Source organism: Ipomoea nil, unplaced genomic scaffold, assembly GCF_001879475.1.
Source record: "Ipomoea nil cultivar Tokyo-kokei standard unplaced genomic scaffold, Asagao_1.1 scaffold0418, whole genome shotgun sequence".
Lineage (NCBI taxonomy): Eukaryota > Viridiplantae > Streptophyta > Magnoliopsida > Solanales > Convolvulaceae > Ipomoea > Ipomoea nil.
In genome coordinates this window covers 498,319-522,697 of record NW_017616846.1, presented here as the reverse complement: position 1 = coordinate 522,697, position 24,379 = coordinate 498,319, and the positions used below count along the sequence as shown (strand labels likewise).

At 33.5% G+C, this 24,379-nt stretch overlaps 4 protein-coding genes and 3 non-coding genes across 8 annotated transcripts; 3 read left to right on the top strand and 4 right to left on the bottom strand.

Moving 5' to 3' along the window:
- The first annotated feature begins 310 nt into the window (after positions 1-310).
- On the top strand, positions 311-2,208 carry LOC109172450. 2 transcript variants are annotated; one of them, XM_019321603.1, is made up of 5 exons: positions 311-626; positions 872-922; positions 1,472-1,605; positions 1,680-1,771; positions 1,864-2,208. In XM_019321603.1, exons 1-5 carry the CDS (start codon positions 345-347, stop codon positions 2,040-2,042), a joined length of 738 nt encoding a protein of 245 aa, XP_019177148.1. In that variant the 5' UTR covers positions 311-344; the 3' UTR covers positions 2,043-2,208. The 2 variants fall into 2 exon arrangements, with proteins under 2 accessions (XP_019177148.1, XP_019177149.1); XM_019321604.1 differs by having other exon boundaries at positions 1,875-2,005.
- A 795-nt stretch (positions 2,209-3,003) lies between these two features.
- Positions 3,004-8,639, top strand: LOC109172425 (4-alpha-glucanotransferase, chloroplastic/amyloplastic). Its single transcript, XM_019321577.1, has 16 exons — positions 3,004-3,496; positions 3,870-3,932; positions 4,279-4,367; positions 4,463-4,523; positions 4,901-4,979; positions 5,586-5,722; positions 5,812-5,970; positions 6,064-6,140; positions 6,350-6,489; positions 6,590-6,621; positions 6,702-6,776; positions 6,872-6,944; positions 7,045-7,133; positions 7,508-7,552; positions 7,632-7,784; positions 8,154-8,639. The coding sequence occupies exons 1-16, from the start codon at positions 3,140-3,142 to the stop codon at positions 8,256-8,258; spliced, it is 1,734 nt and encodes a 577-aa protein (XP_019177122.1). The 5' UTR covers positions 3,004-3,139; the 3' UTR covers positions 8,259-8,639.
- A 625-nt stretch (positions 8,640-9,264) lies between these two features.
- Positions 9,265-9,345, bottom strand: TRNAL-AAG. The gene has a single exon. It is a non-coding gene; the product is annotated as a tRNA-Leu (tRNA).
- Positions 9,346-9,451: 106 nt separating this feature from the next.
- Positions 9,452-9,532, bottom strand: TRNAL-AAG. Its single transcript has one exon. It is a non-coding gene; the product is annotated as a tRNA-Leu (tRNA).
- Positions 9,533-10,275: 743 nt separating this feature from the next.
- Positions 10,276-13,540, bottom strand: LOC109172433. Its single transcript, XM_019321585.1, has 5 exons — positions 13,347-13,540; positions 12,245-12,317; positions 11,402-11,553; positions 10,873-10,951; positions 10,276-10,737 (listed from the first exon to the last, which is right to left on the bottom strand). Exons 2-5 carry the CDS (start codon positions 12,291-12,293, stop codon positions 10,541-10,543), a joined length of 477 nt encoding a protein of 158 aa, XP_019177130.1. The 5' UTR covers positions 12,294-12,317; positions 13,347-13,540; the 3' UTR covers positions 10,276-10,540.
- A 3,566-nt stretch (positions 13,541-17,106) lies between these two features.
- Positions 17,107-17,187, bottom strand: TRNAF-AAA. The gene has a single exon. It is a non-coding gene; the product is annotated as a tRNA-Phe (tRNA).
- Positions 17,188-18,583: 1,396 nt separating this feature from the next.
- On the top strand, positions 18,584-19,504 carry LOC109172514. Its single transcript, XM_019321671.1, has 2 exons — positions 18,584-18,925; positions 19,084-19,504. Exons 1-2 carry the CDS (start codon positions 18,702-18,704, stop codon positions 19,325-19,327), a joined length of 468 nt encoding a protein of 155 aa, XP_019177216.1. The 5' UTR covers positions 18,584-18,701; the 3' UTR covers positions 19,328-19,504.
- The last annotated feature ends 4,875 nt before the right edge of the window (positions 19,505-24,379 follow it).

The window sequence follows — 24,379 nt, the reverse complement described above, 5'->3', positions numbered from 1 at the left end:
CAAAACGACGTCGTTTTGAACCGTATGCACCATGCGCATGGTACATTCGGTTGCACAGCATAACTATTGTCATAGGGAGCTACCCAACTCAAGTTGATATTAAAAGGGGTGATCAATTAATAATGATCAATTTTTCAAAAGCAAAACAATTTAAGTATCAAAATTATTGTTTTCCCTTTTAATAGTTGTCCTTTAAAAATAACTTCGCTAAAAGATGGTATTTCCCCTAAATTTAATTTTAATTGTAATTTCAAACGGTAGATGGAAAATGACGTTAAAATGGGAGAAACGGAGAGTTAAATACGTAGACGGCAGATTGTGCAACAGGAAACAGAGTGAGACAAATGACGATAATGAGTACATTAAAATTGCCGCTATTTACGGCGGCGCTTAGTTCAAATTCCGGCCGAGCACTCGCCGGAGACACAGTCTCCGGCTTCCAACCGTTATCCCTTCGATTACCTCAGCAACGTCGATTCGCGTCTCTCTCGATTCAATCCGAAAATGCTTCCTCATCGGAGCTGTCCGATCAGTCTCGCCTCACATCCACCGTTGGATCTTCTCCGGCCCTTCAGCTCGTCCTCACTCCTCGCCACATTCAAATCCTCAGTTTCATTGCCTGCACAGTACTACTCTCCCTGTCTCACGCGCGCACATTTTCCATTTGTATATAATGCCCTTATTTTTGTTCCTACTCATTCCATTTGAATTTGAGTTCTTCACAGCTGATTAAACTATCTCTGAAAGAAATACTTCAATTTATTGCCAGGATACTTAATTTTATCAAATTTCTTTTAGTATTGAACCGATTGTGCCCGAGACCCTTGAGTATCACTCAATTTTCTTAATGTTATTGTCTTTCACTTTGCAGGCAGCGATTTCTGCAACCTGGCTGTTTTGCTCTGCGATTCCAACTCTACTGGTTTGTTCTGACGATCATTTTCCTTTCTGTAATATTTTCTCATGTTGATCCAATTTGTTCAATAAATCTTTGCGAATGCTTATCTATGGGTTAAAATTTTTGTGCTTGCCAACTGAAATGCAGTAAAATTATGAAATACTTTCTTTTCTGAATTGGCTAATGCAGAATTTTATGTGTTACTGGGAGTGGAAAGAAATTCACAGTTGGGAAATAGCTGCATCTGGAACAAGCCTCTCTGAATAAGAAATTAGGTTCTCTCATCTAACTTTCAATGATGGAATTATGCTATAGAACATAAAATATATTACATATGCCTTCACCTATATCCAATGGTCTTTGTGGAAGACTTTAGCTGAATAAGAGATCATATAGAAGATTCGTGGCCATTATGAGTCTTGATAGGAGTGTTCATAAGCCTCACGGGTGGGTTTGAAAAGTGACTTGAACACAATAAATCAATGAATGTGTCAAATGCCCCGCTCCCTTCTCCTCTAACAGCTCACCCTCCCTATATATTTTCCGAGCTTAATGTTCAGATTTGGATGTTAGGCCTTTAGAAGAGCTGCATCATCGCTTGAGAAGCTAATGGATGTCATGAGAGAGGAGCTTCCTGAAACAATGGCTGCAGTGCGGTTATCTGGAATGGAGATTAGTGACCTGACAATGGAGCTCAGTGACCTTGGGTACTCATGCAGTTATGTCTTTAGCCTTGATTCCCTTGAATACATTGTTCTTACTTTAGTTGGTTTGTTTACAGTCAGGAAATAACACATGGCGTGAGACGCTCTACTCAAGCTGTCCGTGTAACAGAGGAAAGGCTGCAACAGCTTACAAACATTACACGATCAGGTTAACAGTATTTAGCTGTCATTTGAGACCACTAGCTTTTATCCTCGAAATTGTCCTGGGTGATGAATTTCGCTTCGTCTTCACTTTATTAGCAACCACGCAGGCCCCAATGCAGACAAAGATAGCAGGGCCAGCAGTGGCTAGAAAGGCGAGGGGCATAAGGGAGGGGATCGTTAAAGGTCGTGCAGTCTTGCAAATGCTTTTTACACTTTCTCGGTATTCTGGGATGGTCTTCAACTTCTTCAGTTCTCGAGCTAAGGTGCGAGGTTAATGGCAGGAGCAAGCTTGAATCTTTTCTTTGTATGCGGTTTTTGTTTTAGTTTTCAAATGAGATTGTTGTTACTTTTTAGTGAGGTACTGCCTTAGTCACTTTGGCTAGAGTATTGAATTGCAGAATTTTATGAATGCATTGGAGGTTGAAACTTGAACAAAGAGTAGCAAGGCATTTCATTCAATTTCTTTTCTCAGTACTATAAAATTGAGGAACTTTTTTCAAATGTGTGTGTATTATTTTCAGAATAGCATTTTGATTTTTAAAAAAAAAATTCAAAAAATACCCTTTAAAGCATCTCAACACATTGAGCTTATCTCAAAATTTGAGATGCCAAATAAGAGAGATGTGCAAAAATAAAAATAAATTAAAAAATCAAATTTTACATAGTGTTATTTTCTTTCATTTCCTCTCACATATCTCTCTTTCACCTAAGCTAAAATTTGAAGAAAAACACTTCAAAATGCACTACTGCTCTTAGCGGAGTGTGTGGGAGCATTATTATTTTTAAAATGATAACAAATGTGTCATCAAAGTATATAATAGTTGGTGTGGAAGCAGTATTTTATACTAACTAGAGTTTATATCTGATTTCGTCTTTCAACTATTAAGATTTTATCACTTTGGTCATCAACTTTTAAACTTGATCAATTTTATCTCCAATTATGTAATTTTTACTTAAAATAGTCTTTTGTTCAAATCAAAATAATGCTGATTAGGACCATTTTGGTTAACAATTGTATAATAATTAGAATAAAATTGAACAAATTTAAAAATTAAAGATCAAAATGATGAAATTCTAATAATCAATTGACCAAATCGTGTATTAACTCTACTCATTATTAGGCATTAATTACTTATTTTTCTCCCAATATAGGAGCACCATGCGGTCGCGAAATTTACTCCGGTGCGAAAGAGGCAACGTAGATGTAAAATAAAGTCACGTGCTCTCACATGTTTCATGTTCTCTTCCCGATCTCACTTACACTCCCGCAACCGGATACTGCTAGCTCAGGCTCACCGTTAACTCCTCAGAAGCAATGAACAATCAGAATTCAATTCTCTCTCACTAATCAATTCCGTTCTGTTCCTCAATAATGGCGCTTCACACTTCTCTCTCACTCCCTCTCTCTCTCCTCTCTCCCTCCAACGCCAAGCTCTCGGCCACCTCCGCCGCTCTCTTCACTCCACCACCTCGCGGTTTTAATCGCCGGGGACCGTTGCTCGCGGTGAGCTTTCAAAACGGAACCGTCACGACCGCCGTCGGCGATGACTTGCCGCTGGATTACTCGGATTGGCTCCCCAACCGCTACTCCACTACCAGTGATCGCAGACGAGCTGGAGTGCTCCTCCATCCGACGTCGTTTCCTGGCCCCTACGGCATTGGAGACCTTGGCCCCCAGGCTTTCCGGTTCCTCGATTGGCTTCACGATGCCGGTTGCTCTCTTTGGCAGGTTTGCACCGTTTTACCTGTATTACTGATCTGATCCATTAAATTTTGGTATAATTATGGAAATTGCACTAGCTCGGGTTTATATGCGATTAGATAGTGTTTCTGTGGTGTACATTGCTCTACCGGTCTCGTATTTTGACACTCCTGTTCTCGCATTATTGATTTGATGATCATACAAACATCGTGAACTTGCCGGGAAATGCTGAATTTTGCCGTTGGAGAGACGCTGATTTTTTCCCTATACATTTTCAGTGTACTGATTGTCATTCATTTAATTTAATCGCAATGATAATGAAATTGTTTAAATTTTTGTTCATTGAAAACGAAGAAAGTAGCAGGATCATGATTCATGTATGAGGGGTGCATGTGTGCAGGTACTTCCTCTTGTCCCTCCTGGAAGGAGAGCTAATGAAGAAGGATCACCCTATTCAGGCCAGGTGAGTTATTCACTCCAATTTTTTGTTTGTAAGCCTTTGTCCCTTTAACATAAATTGAAGTTCTTATACCATAGATGAATAGAATACAAGAAGCTGATGATTTTGGTTTTATTCAATAAGAAAATTATTTACTATGGATACAAACTTTGGAGATGTGCACTCTAATGACTGAAATTGAACTTGCTTCATTTTTCATGGTGCATTAATCTTCCCTTCTTTCTTGAAAGCTTGTAATCTTGCTTCAAAACATGTGTCATTTAATTAGATATTCACCTTTTATAAAATTTTGAAGCTCATAGTTGAACCTTAAGAAATTGAAATGTGGTCTACCAATGATTACTTTCAGGATGCAAATTGTGGCAATACCCTTTTGATTTCTCTTGAAGAACTTGTGGATGATGGCTTGCTAATGAAAGAGGAGCTTCCAGAACCTCTGTAGTGAATTTTATCAGCTGCAGCATTCTTGTGCTTATCTATTTGCTGTATATTATCATGACTTTATCTTAGGATTTTACTTGCTTTTGTTTCAGAGTCATGGATCGTGTGGACTACGCAACTGTTGCTGAAATAAAGGATCCTCTAATAGCCAAGGTAAAAGATCTTGAGAGCCTTTTCCTAGTACATGTGATTATCACTTATCACATATTGGAGAGAAGTGCTGCACAGCTTCTGGGGAGATTGAAAACCTTGACAGAAGTATATTCAGCTTAATTCTTAATACCAACTTATAGATTTTTTTATTTTTTATTTTTAATTTATTTTGGGAAGGAAAAGGAGTAGTGGGAACAAAATGTCTTGAAAAAACTCTGGAAATACTGAAATAAGTATTTTGTCAACTATCATTAGCTCCCTTTTTTTTTTCTTAAGGTTTTCTATATCGACCTTGAAATAGTTAATAACTCTCTTTAATACTCTATGATGTTCTTGCCACAGCAACTGCATTTTTTAATCTATTATTTCTTCTTTAGGCTGCAGAGAGGCTTATTTCCAGTCAAGGGAAACTCAAGTATGAGCTTGAACAATTTCGTAAGGATAGAAGTATTGCAAGTGAGATAAACATCTTCCTTATCTCCATTATTGCATAATTTGCGTTAAATTGTATTAAGAGAAATACTTGAAATACTTTATATTGAATATAAAGTCAATAGTTCAATAGATAAATATTACAATAGTGAGGGGTACTGATACTAATCTAAGGGGACACATGATATGGAAACTGGGTATTCTTGAGTCTCTAAATATTCTAAGCTAAAAGCAAACTAAAATTATAAAGCATATTTTTGTGATTTCTAAATATTTAGGAATGATCTAGCTATTTATTAAGTTATTCTGTTTTTCTTTTCTCAGGTAATACATGTTATTTTATATAACTAAATTTGTGTAAAAATCATGTCTCCTGTTTAGTACTTTGTTAAAAAAGTATACGTTCTTATTGACTAAATAACTTCATTAGGTACCTTAGTTACTTATGTGCTTGAGCCTGGTCTTATCAATTAGTGCTACTACTTCGTATTCTGTTGAAAGATTGAGTAAACCATCCACTACAATTCAACAAACTTTTTCTTGTGCTCAATAATCTATATAGTACTTTTCTCAATGCATTGCACTTGCTTCTATAATGAAATCTTCTTTATCTACTTTAATGCATTTCAGGTTGGCTTGAGGATGCAGCTTGTTTTGCTGCTATAGACAGTACTTTTAATACATTTAGTTGGTATATTTGGCCAGAACCATTAAAAAATCGTCATCTTGCTGCACTAGAAGAAATTTATCAAACTAAAAAGGATTTTGTAAGAACTCTAGAAGTCTGCATTATCCTCATTCTTCTATGCTTGTGATATCTGAAAAACTGTGAGCACTAATACTTGAACTGGTACAGATAGATATATTCATTGCTCAACAGTTCTTGTTCCAAAGGCAGTGGCAGAAATTGCGTAATTATGCACAGAAGAAGGGAATAAGTATAATGGGAGACATGCCAATCTATGTTGGTTACCACAGTGCAGACGTTTGGGCAAATACAAAACAATTTTTGCTGGTTAGTGTCTTCTTGATGAGGACTTTATCTGGATCCATTTTGCAACCTTCCATAGTGTTTGTGGTTGGTCCTTAAGCTTCTGTATTGTAACAGAACAGGAAAGGCTTTCCCCTTCTGGTTAGTGGAGTTCCCCCGGATGCCTTCAGCGAAACTGGTCAGCTATGGGGCAGGTTAATACCATTCAAGAAACCTGATTATCTGCATTTGTCCATACTGCATCTAAAGGCAAATTTCAGTTATCCAGGATTCTGGTTTTAGTATTAATGCTTTATTACTGAATGTGAAGTACTTTTAAAAAAATAGTAATAATAAATAAAAATCAAGAATGGGATTCTTTAATCAAGAATGCAATTATTGACTTTGCTTATTTTGGATGAAGCCCTCTATATAATTGGAAAGCTATGGAAAAAGATGGATTCTCATGGTGGGTACGGCGCATAAGACGAGCTCAGGATCTTTTTGATGAATTCAGGATTGATCATTTCAGAGGATTTGCAGGCTTCTGGGCTGTCCCCTCTGGTAAAATGATGTTTAGTCTAACTGAGTCTTTGTGATTACTGCTGATATTATTTCTCTGTATAAAGGAAACCTAACAGTTTGTTTCTGTGGATATATGCAGAAGCAAAAATTGCAATGGATGGCCGTTGGAAGGTTGTATCATCTCATTTCTGCTGTTTTTTCTTTGTTGGTTGTACTTTGTAGGAACCCTCTTATTTTTATCTTGACTGTAGGTGGGTCCTGGGAAACCTTTATTTGATTCCATCTCCAGAGCTGTAGGAAAGATAAGTATTATAGCTGAAGACCTGGTAAGTTCTGGGAAACTACTCTAAGATTATTTTCTCTTTAAATTTCATTCTGCACTCGCACACACATTGTTTTAACTCTCTGATGCTAAATGCAGGGAGTCATTACTGAGGATGTAGTTCAGCTTAGGAAGTCCATTGGGGCACCTGGAATGGCTGTCCTGCAATTTGGTAGCTACTTCCTGTTTAGTGCCCATAAATGTCTTCATTTGCATCCTTGAAATTCATGTGGGAATTTTTGTTTAAACTTAATTTGGATTGTGGTGTCCAGGCTTTGGAAGTGATGCTGAAAACCCTCACTTGCCTCATAACCATGAGTGCAACCAAGTAGTATATACTGGGACTCATGATAATGACACGGTAATTTGCCAATGCTCTTAATTGTTACCTTTTGCTGTACTTTGGACCATTAGGTCATGATGTAATGCCCAATTACCTCTCTAAAAGTAGAGCTAAAATCACATACATCTTACTATTACCCTGGATGATGCAGGAGCTTTACACATCTTACAATGACCGAAAACTAATATTCTTAACTGTAGCAACATTCTCTTTCTCACAATATGGCAGTCATTTTAAATTGTGAAGGATAGAAAGAGGATATTGTTTAGACTTTAGATTAAAAGAAAATATTCGAAGTTAATGAAACTAAACAGTTGTTCATATCTGTGTATTTTGGAAAGTAACAGAAGTTATTTTTAGAATGTAATTTATGATTTTGCACGCTTGTGTAGATCCAAGGCTGGTGGGATGGCCTGCCACAAGAAGAGAAATCCAATGTAAGTATGGTGTGATATTCAACTTCTGGTGAGTGGCTGTTGTACTCATGTTTGTCCTGTTATTCACAATGAAATTCAGGTACTAAAGTATCTTCCAAGCATTGATGAGCATGAAATTTCCTGGGGCCTAATCCAGGCTGCACTTGCTTCAGTGGCACAAACCACTATCATACCCATGCAAGATATCCTTGGCCTTGGAACTTCTGCTAGGATGAATATTCCTGCAACTCAGGTTAAATCTCTTTACTTTATATAAACTCGGGAAAGTGTATTAGTAGTTAATGCTTTTCCTCATCAGGTTCTCACCGAGACTTAGAGTTTCTATAGTTTCCTGGGTGAAAGGTTTTTCTTTTCTTTTCTCAATTTTGGATCTTTAATATTTCCCCCCGAATATTTTGCAACCGCATCATTCAACCTTCTTTCAGCCACAGTTCTATAATTTTAACAACTTCAATTTAATAAAGAGTGGATAATTTAGAATCAGTACACTTCCATTGGTGGAATAAATGCCCATAGAATTTAGACATTGTGAAATTTGTTAATCAGCCAATAGTTGATATAGTTTCCTTTTGTTCCTGTCTGTATTCTTTCCTTCCTGCAGTTTGGGAATTGGAGTTGGAGAATACCTCGTTCTATCAGCTTTGACAGCTTGGGCAACGAAGCAAAGAAGTTAAGAGATATGCTAGGCACTTATGGGCGGTTATAATGGCCAGTAATCGCTTGAGATATCAGAAGTGAATAACTAGCTTGGTCACAATTACTCTAGGCTGGCTCGAGCTAGATGCAGATGGCCATACAGTCAAATAAAAGAGGTTCAAAAGCTGTTGCTGTGAAGGGCTTTGGTCTCACATTTTATATTCAATAGTTCCTGAAATCGTCCGACAGCTGAGAAAGGTAAATAAAAGAGAAGCAAAAAGAATAAACAAACCTATTTCAACGGTACGGTAATATGGTTGTAGTTGTTGGTGTGTTGGTATTAGTTTATATGACATGAGAGTCCAAGCTTGTAAAATAACGGCAAGACTTTGGAGAATCGAAGATTCTGTTTATGTTTTCAAGTATATGTATATGTGGTGTTGTTGATCGATTTTGATGGTTAGGGAATTGTTAGTGCAGCACTACGAAGATGTTAACATGTGGAAAACAGGTTGCCTTCTTAATTCTTACACGCACTATTTTCAAAAATTATGTTATCACCATTACTAATACTATTTTAGTGACACCTTTCATCATCTAATCTTGTAATTGAATGAATCATTTGAAGGAGTGATGCGGTTTCATTAGGGTCCAGTGGCTCGTAAATCATAAACCACAGAAACAACACGATTTCGGAAATCAACTTAACCAATTCAAAGAAAAATAAATGAGAGCAGACCATAGTAGTGGGGATTTTAAAAAAAATAAAAATAAAATTATATAAATTATAATAAGTCTTTTCCAAAAGCAAAAAATATATGATCAAGTGTCACACATGTTCTGCTGCTGACTTCAGGTGTTATATCCATTTATCCGATATTTTGCATGCTTTTTAGCTCCAATTCTTCCATCTATTACATGGAATAGACCTCAATCCCGCCTAAGTCCTAATACTTTAGTTTTGAAAACTGAATGTTGGTATTACAGTTGCTTTCTTGCATCAATGGAGTGTTCAGATATGTGAAGTATGAATAACAATTTGGAGGGGGGTTGCCAGAAGTGTAAAAAAAAATTCATGTTGAGAGTGGGATTTGAACCCACGCCCTTTCGGACCAGAACCTTAATCTGGCGCCTTAGACCAACTCGGCCATCTCAACTGAACGTTAAAGTTACAGTTGCTTTCTTATATCAATGTAGTATTTAGATATGTGAAGTATTGAATACCAATTTGGAGGGGCGCTGCCAGAAGCTTTAAAAAATTCTTGTTGAGAGTGGGATTTGAACCCACGCCCTTTCGGACCAGAACCTTAATCTGGCGCCTTAGACCAACTCGGCCATCTCAACTTTACAATAAATGTTTGTAATGTTCATATATATTTCTTTAAGGAATATTTTTCCTAAACGATGAATTTGACTTAATTCTTTAGTGAAAATCTAGTGAATTCCTATATGGCTATATGTTGTATCACTCGTATTGATTAAAAAAAAACAATTTAACAAATTTTTAATTGATTAAACATTAATGATGATTATGAATACATTATACTCACATTCCATTCTCAATCAAAGCCTAGAAGTTTCCTCTTTAACTAGCAAAAATTGATTGATGAATACAAGCTTCCCTTCATAATTTATTTCATTTTAATGACATAAAGAGGTTGTTGATCAATGATCTACAACCATTGTCTTCGAGTTCTCCTACAGACCTACAAGACACCAAAATGACTCACAACTCCCTCCCAGTCAAAAATACTCTTGCAACAACACATTCTACAATCAGAAGTCCTTATGAACATTTACAATTACAATTAATAGTGAAGATCATAATATCAACACAATTTACTTCTATACAATTTTATTTTTTTTTATAAATACTTATGTTGTGCAAAAAACTCGAACACCAAGATCATCTCACAATTTTTATGAGCCTCCACATACCCTCAAAACAATTTTTTATAGTTGTTGTAAAACCTTGGGATAAATACCTCCAGAATCAATAACTACAGCTGTAATTCCCTTAGACAAGGCACTTTTAGCCAGATGCAAATGGCTCTCAACATATATTTCCTAACATTATTTAAAAAAAAAAAAAATTAAAAGTGCACTTCTATATTATGCTTCTTCTGTATTTTATCATCTTTCTACTCTCTGGAGAAGATCTCAACATTCAACTCTCTAGTATATAGCATAGCATTCACTACATCAGTTGTAAAAATCTTGAGGGCCAATAAGCATTATTAGACCTTCAACCATAACTTCAAAAAATTGAGGGGAAATGAATAGAAGGGAAACAGTCACATGCCTATAGGACCTACACGTTTAAGAGGTGCATTGCACATTCAAATAGTTCTTTCATCTTCTTCTGTCCTCTTGATATGGTGACTCGCTTTCTTGGTCCTTCAGAAGTCCCAGGAAAGCAAGAAAGCCAAAAAAGAAGAACCCACCTGACCAATTGCCTCCACCACCGCCACCGCCTCCACCATCACCATCATCATCACGGGGCGGAAATCCTGTCCCACCGTCATCAAGCTCTGGAGATTTTTCCTTCCCTGGAAAATGGAAATAACAAAAACAGTTCAACACTTTGAACACATCATTTTCAGCCAGAAACTCGCAATGTGCCTGTTTGATACAAAGCAGACTATTTCTTTCAATGGTAACTAATGAAAACAGAAAAGAATGACCTTGAACAGGTGCAACTGTAATGGTTGATGATTGACGAGTAACAGTTTGGGTTTGCCCTTCAGCAGCACATCTCGCATTCTGAAGTGTTCAAGAAAAGATACATATATATCAATGCAGAAATTATCTATGTGTGTGTGCCTGACCAAACCTAATGGCAGCGACCACAACACTTGATGATAATGAATGAATAAATAAATAAATAAATCAGCTCATATTTTAATACATGTTTCATCACTATTGAGTGGTTTCCAATTTTACTCTCAACCAAACCAGTTGAAAGTACCATAGAATTCTAAAAACACTACCAAGTACCAACATCACACTCCCATATAGGAATCAGGCAATATCCAAAACTTTCAGAGCATTGCACTCATTGTTAACAACTTGAAACATTTAATTATTAAAATTAAAAAAAAAAAAAAAAAAAAAAAAAAAGCCTCATTAGACGGACATATCAGAACTACATGGCTGCTAAGCGACAAGCAAAGCAATTTTCTAACACAACAACGGATTGGAAAAGGGATTTACCCGAGCAGCTGCACAAATTACGGAAGAACGTCTCCCTTGTGTAGCACATGTTATATGTCTTCTACATTCACTGATTTTTATTCTTGGGTGAAGAGGTTTTAGTCCAACTGGAACGAATGCAATGTGCTTGATTTGTTTACAGCCTTGATGCCCTGCAAGCAATTTTTTTAATGATGCCTAATTATATGAAGTATAATTTAGAAATAGTAAAAAATTTCAATGAATGCAACCAAGAGTTCTTGGAAGGATTTTGTGGATGTTGAAGTATGAAGCGTCATGCCAATAATCCTTCAATCCAGTGGCTAACTTAAGCTGCCAGTTTCCTAAACCCTAGGCCATTAGTTCAATTCCCCATTCCCTCTAATTTGTCAAAAGCAACAAGGATAAGAACAAGAAGGTCAAGAAAGCAGAAGCTAGTTTCCACTTGCCTACATGATAATCCAATGACATCTCATGTTGTCAACAACGAAGTTAGGAAAAGAAGTATGGAAAAGGTCACAACTGTAAGTTAAACAGCAAAGTATGATAATGTCAAAAAGATAGATTAAGACCATGATTAAGTGTTTCCAAGTGTTGATAGTGCACCCGCACCTTCCAATCTTGGGGACATAAATGCACAGTGCTACTTGATATCTGTTCAATTACATATACCAGTGTTCCGTAAAGCAAATCCTTCTTTGTTCAAGACTTCTTTATTTCTAACAGACAAGAAGATGATGTGTCTCTAGCATATTGTCATATTCATTTGTAGTTTACAACAAACAAATATTTTTCATCCCCTATGTAATATGGACAGAGATATAGAACCATAATTGCTAGAAGAGAATATCACTATTGACATACCTGTTGGAAATGTAGCAGGATGCCCAACAGCACTAGCAGCCAATGACATTTCTAATCAATGAGTGTAAACTTCCTGAAATTAAATAAAACTACGATGATGAGGATTAAGGAAGTCATGTAACTGTAGATAGTAATGATATTTATCAATTTAATAACTGCAAGAAACTACTATATCTCATTTAAATTACGCAAGTTATTATGTCGAAGATCTCCAATGAAATAAACTATTACTAATTAGATACTCAGAGGAGCTCTGTAAACACAATACTATATGGAGCATATCACATATGGGAGAATATGCATGTGAAAGTTGAGATATGTCATATGTTATGAATGAACATCATTAGACGAAAGCAAGTGGCAGGCTAACAGTATGCAGACAATTTACCTAGAAATTTAGGACATAGAATCAAACTCTAAACTGGGAAACAAGGCTTCAAAAATCAAAACAATGTCATTTTGGTTGCCTTGCTGCTCAAGTTGAGCATAATGGAGTCTGTTATTTTGTTTTAGGGCAAATACTCTAGCATCCAATCAGATATGTCAAAACCACCTAAAATCGCAGCAATTCCATTCTGGAATTGGCATTCTGAAATTGAAAACTACATTTCCTTACGTTTTCTCTGTTTTTATAAAAATTAACATTATCATGTATTTTCATTATTTCTATTGTGTGAGTTTCTTCTTCGCTATACTTCTAATTCCCCTTGCTGCAATCTATTGTTGTAATTTAAGTAACTTTCTCTCCTCACCACTATATGTTTCTGAAACTTCTTTTCTGAGTTTCGTGAGATCAGTTCATTACATGATTCCACCGAATCAGAGAAACTTCACACTCTTTTCCATTCGAATAAATTGCTTCCACTCCTTAATTTCTTCGACGAAAAGAAAAAAAGATAAAGCGAAACTGAATCACGGCCGCAGCAGGTGTGATGAAATCCAAGTTCTACACTAAGCCAATTTATGCGTGTAAAATCAATCTAATGCAAAAATAAAATAAAATAAAAAATAAAAAGGTTCTTAAACCGATTACTATAGCAATCATATCAATACATCGCATAATATCATAGCAGAGGAGGAAAAAGAGAAGAAAAGTAGTTACCGATGACGGAGGCCCCGATATGAGAGCAACCGGCGTATAGAGAGGAAGACACCCGAGAGAATGGCGGCGAACGGTCCCGTTCCGAAATGTGAATTCAATTATGGATAATTTCGTAAGGACATTGAACTTTATAAAATTTAACATTTAGACCTGCGCTGAGCCGCTGAGTTCTCAAAGGTCGGTTTTTATTTTTTTATTTTTTATTGGCGAATTTCACTTTATATTTGTGGCTAGTAGGCAGCCAATAGGGCAATACGACAATAACAGTATACAAATATGGGGTAATCGTACTTTTCATCCTTAATTATTAATGTATATATATTGTAGTTTGTGATTTTCAATTTGAACAGATTCAAATATTCAGTCCTTCAATTTTTTTAACTTTAAATGTGTCCTTATGATATTTTTTCAGTTAGAATCTGTTTAAGACATGAATAATCTTAAAATTACACACGTCATTTAATGTTTTTTCCGGGGACGAAGCCAGAAATTATGTTGAGGGGGGCAACGAAGTAGGGATGGTCAGTGGCGGATCCAGGAATTCTTTTCAGTGAGGCCAAAAAATTAAAATAAAAGAGAGAGTTTGAAAAAAAATGAAATACTTTAAAAAGTATAACAATAAATATTGTTGGATATAGCGAAAAATAAAACATATTAAAACTTTATAAAAATATTTATAACAAAATATGAAACATAATTAATTTGATAAAACAATTCGAATATAAAACACATTATAAATTACACATTCCATTATTAATATAAAGAAAGTTATATATACATCCCATTTTTTTTTTTGAAAGCTACTAGCTCTATTACAATGTAGTATCTGTTCATATACTTTCTCAACCTACTAAAACACAAAGAACTACATTGAAGCTTGAACTCACAACCTTCCAAATGAAAGTCCAACCTTGGTACCATTAGACCACATAGTCCTAGTATAAAGAAAGTTATATATACATCTCATTATTAATATAAAAAAGAAAGACATCACATTATTAATATAAAAGAAAGTTATATATATCATGCCAAAATTTAATTATGTTGAGCAAAGATTGAGACAATGTCTATGCAAGGAATCAAACCCAAGCCATTTTGAAACCCAAATGCATTTCCTACCACCTTGTCTACCAAAACTTTTGTTTACAAAATCTGTTTTATAATACTTATACTAATAATGTACTATATATATTATATACAAAGCTATATATAGGGTAGGGTAGGGTAGGGTAGGGGTGGGGTGGGGTGGGGTGAGGGGGGACAGGTGCCCCCCTTTGGCTCCGTCCCTGGTTCTTTCCCAAATTTATTTCCTCTCTTCTTCAATTCTTCCTTCCTTCTGTCATTTACGCACAATTTCTTCCTCCCTTCTAGCATGAAACATATATGTTAGAATAACAGAAAGTATGTATCAATTATAGTCAACAATAGTCGCGATTTTTCAAAATCAATCAATTCAGAATAAGAGAACTGGATTCGTTTTCTGAAGAATAAATCTTAACACTAAAAGATGCAATGTTTTCACCATACTCACATTCAAAAAATTCTCATAAATAAGTTGATTACAGGACATTATAATCACTTAATTTCTTCTTCTTTTTTTTGAAAACATAATTACTCAATTTCTATGAATACAATTACCCAATATTTGAAAAGAAAGATTATTAAGGATAAGATTATGAGGAGATGAGGGGATTTCCGATACCAGGGAGAAATCCCATGTTATTTGACTTTGAGGCCATCGGCACGGTTTGCAAATCCCAGTTGTTTTCATGGTAGAATAATAAACTTGACAACTGAAATAAGTTTCACAAGTGGTTGTGCCTATCAACCATATCCTACCATGATCGGCACTAGCATTGGCACTTTCTCTGAAAGTGGATAGTCATCACCTTCCATATCTGCGCCACAACGATGCGGCTGACATTGAAAGCCACCAGGTGTGGCTGCTAAATCCCACCGCTCAGACTGTTCCAACAACCTTTTCAAATTACCCAATTCAAGAATCATGCCTTTATCATTCCATATGCCACTCTCTATTAAGCCGCCCAATTCATTAACCTTCATGGGAATCTCATTCCTATTGGATAATATATCTTTGTGGATTGGAATAAGTTGAACATTCTTGAGATGGCCTTCACGGCAGCATCCAGTTCTCATTTCTCGATCCTGCGAAGTAGTTGCGTCACCACTGCCTCTGGCTCTCCTTCGCCAACCAAATAATTGTGCATAAATGGCAAAAGGGGAAGAAATTGAGAGAAAATATTAAGTGGCGTGTGCAATTCCAAAATTATCCTTGCCTTAAATGGATTATAAAGTAAAAACCACCGGAAGCACTAAATTGCCTTAACTCCCTTAAGTTAGAAAGATTGAGAGGTCAAATCTGATCAAATTGGAAATCAAGGACTACATTGCATATATATTAATAATTGAGAAACCAAAAGTGCGATTTCTCTTAAACATATTGAAAATTTATACAATGGGTAAACACACACTTTTTTAATTTTGAATGATACTAACGCACAAACGCCTCTACTGAGGCATACTTTCTCAACCTAATGAAGCACAAAGAGTCAACAACGCCTCCACTGAGGCTCAATCTTATGACCTCCCACATGGAAGAGATCGCTACATGCCATTTGAGCACAAGGTGCTTGGCACAATGGGTTGGCACAATGGGTAAACACTTTAAAAATAGTAAAATAGTCATTATTTTGAAAATGATACTTTTGACCCTTGAATTGTTTCACTTTTAAAAATTTGATCCATGTCAGTTAATTAAACAAATCCGATCCCTTAATTGTCTAAAATATTGCACTTTTACTCTTTATTTTTAAATAATTGTCAAACTCCATTAATGTATGTATTTATTTTTTGTCATTTAGAATAAACTTTTACGGTTAAAAATGGTGTTCGCATGGAGAAATAAAACTTTAACTATGGATGTTGATTCTAAATGACAAAAATAACTTCATAACAAAGTTTTCCAATGGAGTTTGGTAATTATATAATACTAGGAGACTAAAAGTGCAACATAATAGATAATTAAGTGACTAAATATGATTAAATTAGTTAACAGAGAACAAAATTTCAAAAGTGAAACAATTTAGGGACTAAAACTATTATTTTTCTATTATCATTAGTTATGAAGAATGATATAGTCAAAGAAGAAGGAGAAGACAAGATAATATAGAAATTATGTGACCTTGCTGTTAGGGAAAGTTGCAAGTTGTAAGTTGCAATTACAGGGAAATGACCTTATATAAAGACTAAAAAAATCTGACAAACTCACAAAAGATCCCAAGCTCACTTGAAGTTGAGAATACATTCTCTTATGTATAATATATCTTTCTCCCTTTTATATAATGGTCATGGCTACTTGACTAAATGTACAATACATTATAATCCGTATATAGTTTATTTCAACACCCATGATTTTTATCGTAATGATTTTCACGTTATATCTTTGTGTCATAGTTATTTGTTTATTCCCAGCAAACATTCTATAGAATTCATTTTTATCTATAGATATAGATAGAAAAAATCAATTTTCTCTATTAATGAGCTGTAACTCTAATTTTAAGAAGAATTTAATTCTATTCTCAAAAAAAAATAAAAATTAAATTTTAAAAAACATGTAATATTTGATTGTTGGTTTAATAAGTAGTATGGATTGATTGAGATATTTTAAAACTTATTTAGAATTTTAATTTAGACTTTATCGTTAGTAAATTAAAAGGTATAATTTTTGAGTGTATAATTTTGTTGAGAGTGGGATTTGAACCCACGCCCTTTTGAACCAAAATTTTAATTTGGCGCCTTAGACCAACTCGACCATCTCAACGTTGTCATAAATGTTTTGACAGCATAATATTATAACCAACAGGTCCATACAAAGGAACTAAAACATCTAAATGAGTCTTCAAGGAATATAATCAATATATTGATGGATTTGACTCTTAATTCGATATTTTGAGAAAATTCTCTATTGGATTCCTATATGTTACATCACTGGCATTAATTAAACACAATTTAAGAAAATTTTAGTTGATTAAACAATAATGATGCTTATGAAATATGAATACAAGCTTTCTTTCATTTTGACCCATTTGAATGACACAAAACCAGGCATTTTTTTTTTTTTTTTTTTTTTTTGGGATGACGAGGAAATCAATCGTAATTATCCGAGGATATGCATTAGGTAAATTCCGTCTTATAACTCTAGCCAACAAAGAGTACAAAAAGGTAAATCAATCTAAATTGCCTGGCCCATAACAAATTGACTTATTTAAAATTTTAAACTAAGAATTTTTGTTTAGAGTTGAATTTGTAACAAATCGAAGGGCAATTTTTTATCCTTCAACAACCATTGTCTTCTCCTACATGCCTTGGACATCAAAATGTAGTCGCAGCGTGCCTTACATCAGTTTTAAAAAAAGTTAAATGACAGAAAATATAGCCTATAGGACCAGTCAAAAAAATTATAAGTAATAAGAATAAAAAAACATTGAAATTTATAAAGATGTATATATACATTCAATTTAGAATATAATTTTAATAATTCTTGTAGACTTTAAAATAAAAAGTTTTATAAAAGATAATAAAAATTTATGAATGTTTTTTTATATAGACATTTATAAAGTTTCTATATGAAAATTACTAAACATTTATTAAAATCTATCATTTGAATATATACACTCTCATAAAATTTGACAATTGAATGGCAAATTATATTGCATGTAGTCGTCCATCAATGAAGGTTCGTTTTTAACTCACTAAATGTTCATTTTTTAGATAGCATATCAAATAATGAATCTTAAGTACACACAAAATAAACCTTAAAAATGAACCTTCAATAATATATATTAAAAATGAACTTTCAATATATTGAAAATGATGAACATTATATCAGTGGTCTATTTTTTTAAAATTGACCATGAAAAATGGTATAATAATTACAATGGAACCATTAAAAAAATATTTAGTTGTAGGGTAAAAAAAAAAACTATTAAGAATAAGAATGTTGGGAAATATCTTGCACCGTACCTTTAGAAAGTTATATATTAGTCTAAAAGTAATTAAATAAAATCCTAACAATAACTCAATTTTTTAAAAATAAATAAATTAATTAAATTAAGATTATAAATATACTAAATAATTAAAAAATAAATAAAAAATTTGTGGGATATGAAATTTTCAAACGTGGGTTTCCTAGATGAATAATAGGAGCCCCACGTTTCCCCGTTTTGTAGATGTTAGCTAGCTACTTCCCAATCTCTAACTCCCCCACAGATCGAATTCACTTCGATCAATTCTTACATCATATCCATAATTAATCCACAAAAACTCAGCATAATAATGGACAATTCTAAAAGAACATCCCTACTGTTCATCATCTTCTGGATCACCCTATTCTCTACTCATACCATCTTCACATGTGCAGATCAGGCCCAAAACGATCAGGCTAAAGAATCATCTCCATCTCCTCAGGAAATATTGTTCGATACATACTCGCTCTTCACAAAGGCTTCGTTACAGTACTGGGAAAATGTCAAATCCCTCTTCAACCAAGCTCAGCTCAGGTACGTATACATACATTCTCCAGATTTAATTCGAGTAATTAATTAAACTTCAATTTGTATCTATTTCTTTCTTTTCTGATCTATAGATGCATAAATCTATATAATTTGGAAGAATCTGTTGATATATATAATTCTATATATGCATGTATATATGGTAGCTTTACGAATAAGGATGATGTTAGTATCGTTAGCGGTGGAGGAAAGCAGGCGGAGATTGGAACTACAGAAAGGCTGAAAGATGCGGCGGAGAAGAGCTTTGAACAGACCAAAGAAGCCGTTGAGGGATCCGCCAAAACGGCGGCTGATGCGGTGCACGACGCCGCAGAGAAGGTAGGGATGAAGGATAAAGTGCCGCCGCCTGCACCAAAAGAGAATGTCGCCGATCATGGCGGGGAGCTGTGATCATCAGGATCGATGAGGATCTATCGGATCGGAATTGAAGATCGAAGCTAGCTAGCAGATCTGTTACGTTGAGCCCAGTATAATTAAGATTATTTTTTTAATCTTTAATTTTGCATTATTTTCGTCTGCATGTAGAACTATACACTCTATATGACCTCTTCAATGTTCAGTTTTTTTTTTTTTTTTTTGAATGAAACCTAGCTTCAATTCTCAGAGGAATTCAGTCAACCTAGCTTAAAAGCCAAGGAAATTAAACAATAATATCTTATTATCTGATCAAATTATTTTGAAAAAATACCAGTTCATTTGTACAAAATAAATACTAAAACAAGGGAACAGCTAGCTCCAATATAATCATTTCCAATTGCCATATAAGTAATGTGACCAAATTTTATAGAGAGAAATTGAAAAAAAAAATCCAATTGCACATATTTTGTATTTTTAATGCTTCAATTAAACACATTTTAAGTTTAGTTGTACAAAAATTATAAATTCAATTGTTCATTTGACATATTTTCTTTTTATTTTACATATTAGGCATTAGTTTAATCACATAATGAGCGTATTATATATATATATATATATATATATATATATATATATATATATATTAAAAGCCAAGGAAATTAAGCAATAATATCTTATTTATCTGATCAAATTATTTTTAAAAAATACTAGTTCATTCGTACAAAATAAATACTAAAACAAGGGAACAGCTAGCTCCAATATAATCATTTCCAATTGTTATATAAGTAGGGGTGATTGTGGTTTTGGTTCTGGTTCGAAACCGTTTTAGTTCTGCAAATGGCCAAATTGAAATTGGAACCTTAATATAAAGGTTACGGTTTTGGTTCTTGAATCGACAGTTTCAGTGAAATTTGCAATTGCACAGTGCACGATTCTTGTTCGAATTGAACTGTAGTCACTCTTATATAAAGTAATGTGACCGAATTTTATAGGGAGAAATTGAAAAAAAAAAAAAAAAATCAATTGCATATATTTTGTATTTTTAATGCTTCAATTAAACACATTTTAAGTTTAGTTGTACAAAAATTATAAGTTCAGTTCATTCGACACATTTTTTCATATTGGGCATTAGTTTAATCACATAATGAGTACGTGTATTATAGCTATTATAGGCACGTTTAATTGAGAATTGCATGCCCAAGAAGAAATTGTGAACCAATCAAAGATAAAATGGAACTAAAACAATTAGAGAAAAAATTGTGGTAATATTTTTATAAATAATTCAAACTTTAAAATGTTTTTTTTTTTTTTTTTTTTTTTTTTTTTTTTTTTTTTTTTTACATCCAACGGAGGGAATACCCCAAAGGGGTATATATACAAATTTTAGCTTCCATATAGAGTAAATATCTAAAATGGTCCCTCGACTATAGCTAAATTCACAAATTGGTCCTCGACTTTCAATTTCAACTAATTAAGTTCTTAACTTTGTAATTTTGACACGATTTGGTCCTCCATCTATTTGACCGTTTGTTGACCGTGATCGACGATCTCCAGAAGAACCTTCAGCTCTCGTCGGAGCACATGGAGGCCTCCAGGATGACGTTGCACTGGTTCAGAAACATGTCGTCTTCTTCGCTCTGGTACGAATTCAACTACATTAAATCCAAAGGGAGGACGAAGAAAGGCGATCGGATTTGGTAGATTGCTTTCGGCAGTGGATTCAAATGTAACAGTGCAGTCTGGAAATGCAACTAGAACCTTAAAAAACCGACGATGGACCATGAAATTACATATATATCCTCAAAAATCACAGTCAACAAACGGTCAAATAGACAGAGGACCAAATTGTGTTAAAATTACAAAGTTAAGGACTTAATTGGTTGAAATTAAAAGTCGAGGATCAATTTGTGAATTTAGCTATAGTCGAGGGACCATTTTGGGTATTTACTCTTCCATATATACTTTAAAATGTATTTAACAATACTATAGAGTACATTTTTCAATATAGTCATAGGCACTGGACTCTCGATCTGTTTGTTCTATTTGAATGATCGGGTTTCAACATTCTTGATCCTTCCTTTTTTTTTTTTTTTCTTCTTCTCTGACTAACTGGAATCATAAATGAGTTGTCTTCTATGATCTTTTCAGTACAACTTAACAAAACTACATAGTGTATCTATTCAAGGACGAAGCCAAAATTTTCTCCCGTAGGGGTAAAAAATAAAAACAAATGAGATATTTTATGAAAAAAAAAAAAAAAAAAAACCTTAATAATTGCACACGTCCACGCGCACACACACACAGAGGTCGTATACGTACTTAACCATATAAACTAACTCATCTTTTAGTAATTCTTTCTATATTACTTAATTGAGACTATCGTTTTTGTCATTTAACATCTTAGACTATTATTTTTGGAGACTTTTAATCATTCTAATGACTTTTCCTATTGGCATTCTATTGATAAATCTTGAAAACTAAACCAAAAGATTATTGAGCAAAAAGATAAACAATAAATACTAAAATGTGAACCTCTAACCCAAACTAAAAAGTCTAACGATAAAGACTAAAAGCAAACCTTAAGTGCATTGCACTTTCATATCAGGTGCATTTTATAGTTCATGGGTGCACTTTAGATTATTACTGCAGCATTATCACAATTAGTCATACTTTTTAAATTTTGTCTTATTACATTATTGACTTTTATTTGTTTTTCAAATTTTTAGTCCTGCATTTAGGGGGTGTATTCAATCATGACTTTCATAGAGTTTTAAAGACTTTTATGAACTTTAAAAGTTTGGAGGTATTCAATTCAAACTTTTAGAGAGTCTTTAAAAGTCAGGCGGTATTCAATCAAGATTTTTAAAGAGTCTTTAAAAGTCGTGTGGTATTCGATTAAGACTTTTAAAGAGTCTTTAAAAGTCATGTGGTATTCAAAAAGTTATGAACTTTTGTAGACTTTTTAATTTTAAGACTTTTGTAGACTTTTCCTGGTCTAATATAAATAGTTGAAATCCAACCATCAACCCCAAGATTTCAAAATTTTCTTTCTAACAACTTTGAATGTTTTCTCTCTCTATTTAAACTTTATTTTTTCCATATTTAAATTTTATAAACCTATCTAAATTCAATAAAATTATTTTTTTCTTCATTATCCTATATTTTCCTCATACCTAAACTCTACCAATTTTTCTCTCTCTCCTAAACTTTACAATCTTTATCTAAAAATTCGAAATAATATTATTTCTATTTCATTATTATTGCTTGTTTATATTGATTTTTATTTTTATATAAATTTTTTATCCCTAACTTTCTCTAATTCTCCCTAAATACATGAACAAATCAAAATTTTCATCCTCAAATTTTAGTATATGTTTCATAATATTCATATAAATATTTATATATTTTGATTTTTTTATTATGTTTATATTCGTAATATATATATTAACAACAGGTTACTACGAATAGCGAACTACTATTCGCAACAACAATTTGGCGTTGCAAACAGTAACACCTTGTTGTTCACAGTCTCAAATTACTATTGCAAATAATAGCTCTTTGCAGGAAGCCTAGCAATATATCAAGTATAATTTTTTATATATATTATTTTTTTGAAAACTTGTATATATATTATTAATATTAGATTTTTATTTTTTTATTTTTTTATTTTTTATTTATGCAACTTGTAATTATATTTTTAAATATTTTATTTGATTAATTCTTTTATTATAAATTTTATTGTTCAATATTGTTATGAATTTCTAATGAAATAGTTTTTTTTGTTGATGTTTATTAATAATATATATAAGTAATTAGCATTTTTTTTTTTGAAGAATAAGTAATTAGCATATAAGTCTCAGCATACTATGGATAAAAATAATAATGTTGAGAATGTTGATATGGATGAAGAACTATATAATAAGAGCATTCAAAAATAATATAATAAGAAGAATTTTATGATATATTATAAATGTTTTGTAAGAAAATTATAAATGATAAGAATAAAAATCATTGAATGTTTGTAAGGATGTATTCAATTTAGAATTTCAATGACTTTTGTAGACTTTTTAAAATAAAAAGTCGATAAAAGTCTATGAATGTTTTTTATAGGGCTGTGCAACGGACGGATCGGATCGGATCGGATCGGACTGGTTTTCCGTTCATCCGATCGAATTGCGGATTGAAATTTTGAAGTCCTATCCGTCCGTTTTGAAACTAAAACCCTATCGGATATGCTATGTCGGATTTCGGACTACTCGGATCGGATGTCGGACCTAATTCGGATTTGGAAAAGTTCATTGATAATTGAAAATAAAAAACTGAAAAAACATAATAATGATAATATGATTAACAAAATAAGTAATAACTAATAAATTAACAAACTAAAACATGCAAGTGATGCAACAACTTAATAATGGACAGTTTGGAGAGCAAAATAATTCAAGTTTACAAACCAAAGTGCAAAAAGTAAACGAATACATAAAGAATATAAGTTTAAGTGTTTAACTTCCAAAACATTACAAATTTGAAGTTAATCACTTAAACAGAACTTCAGCAAAACAGCAAGTCAGCAATCATTCAAGTAATCCAGTCTAGGCCTTTTCATCAAATCATCAATCACCATTCACCATTTCTACACGACTACACTTCTTCCTGTTAATATGAAAACTTAACAGAATATTAGATTATTAGACAACCTATGTAGTCAACAGCTAACTAAGTAGGGGCATTAGGCTAATAGCCTTATAGGCTCAGATTGCAATTTTCCATTTCAAGCTAGGATAGTGACAAATTGCTCAAATGTGTTATTATAGCACATGAGCAACATAGCAACACTATACCATTTGTTCAGACAGTGGTGGAAGCATCATCATTGCCAAAAAAACAAGTAAGAATAAATAATAATGCATTAAAACTGAACAGAGATCAGTTAAGAGGATGAGAGAAATACCAGAGATCCAGAATGGATGTAATGGGTGTTATGGGAGTATGGCAACTCTAAGTGGGGCAACATTTCTATAATATACTTATAGAAAGTTGCCAAGCCACTTAGACTGCAGATATTCTCACAGTTTCATCTTTTGA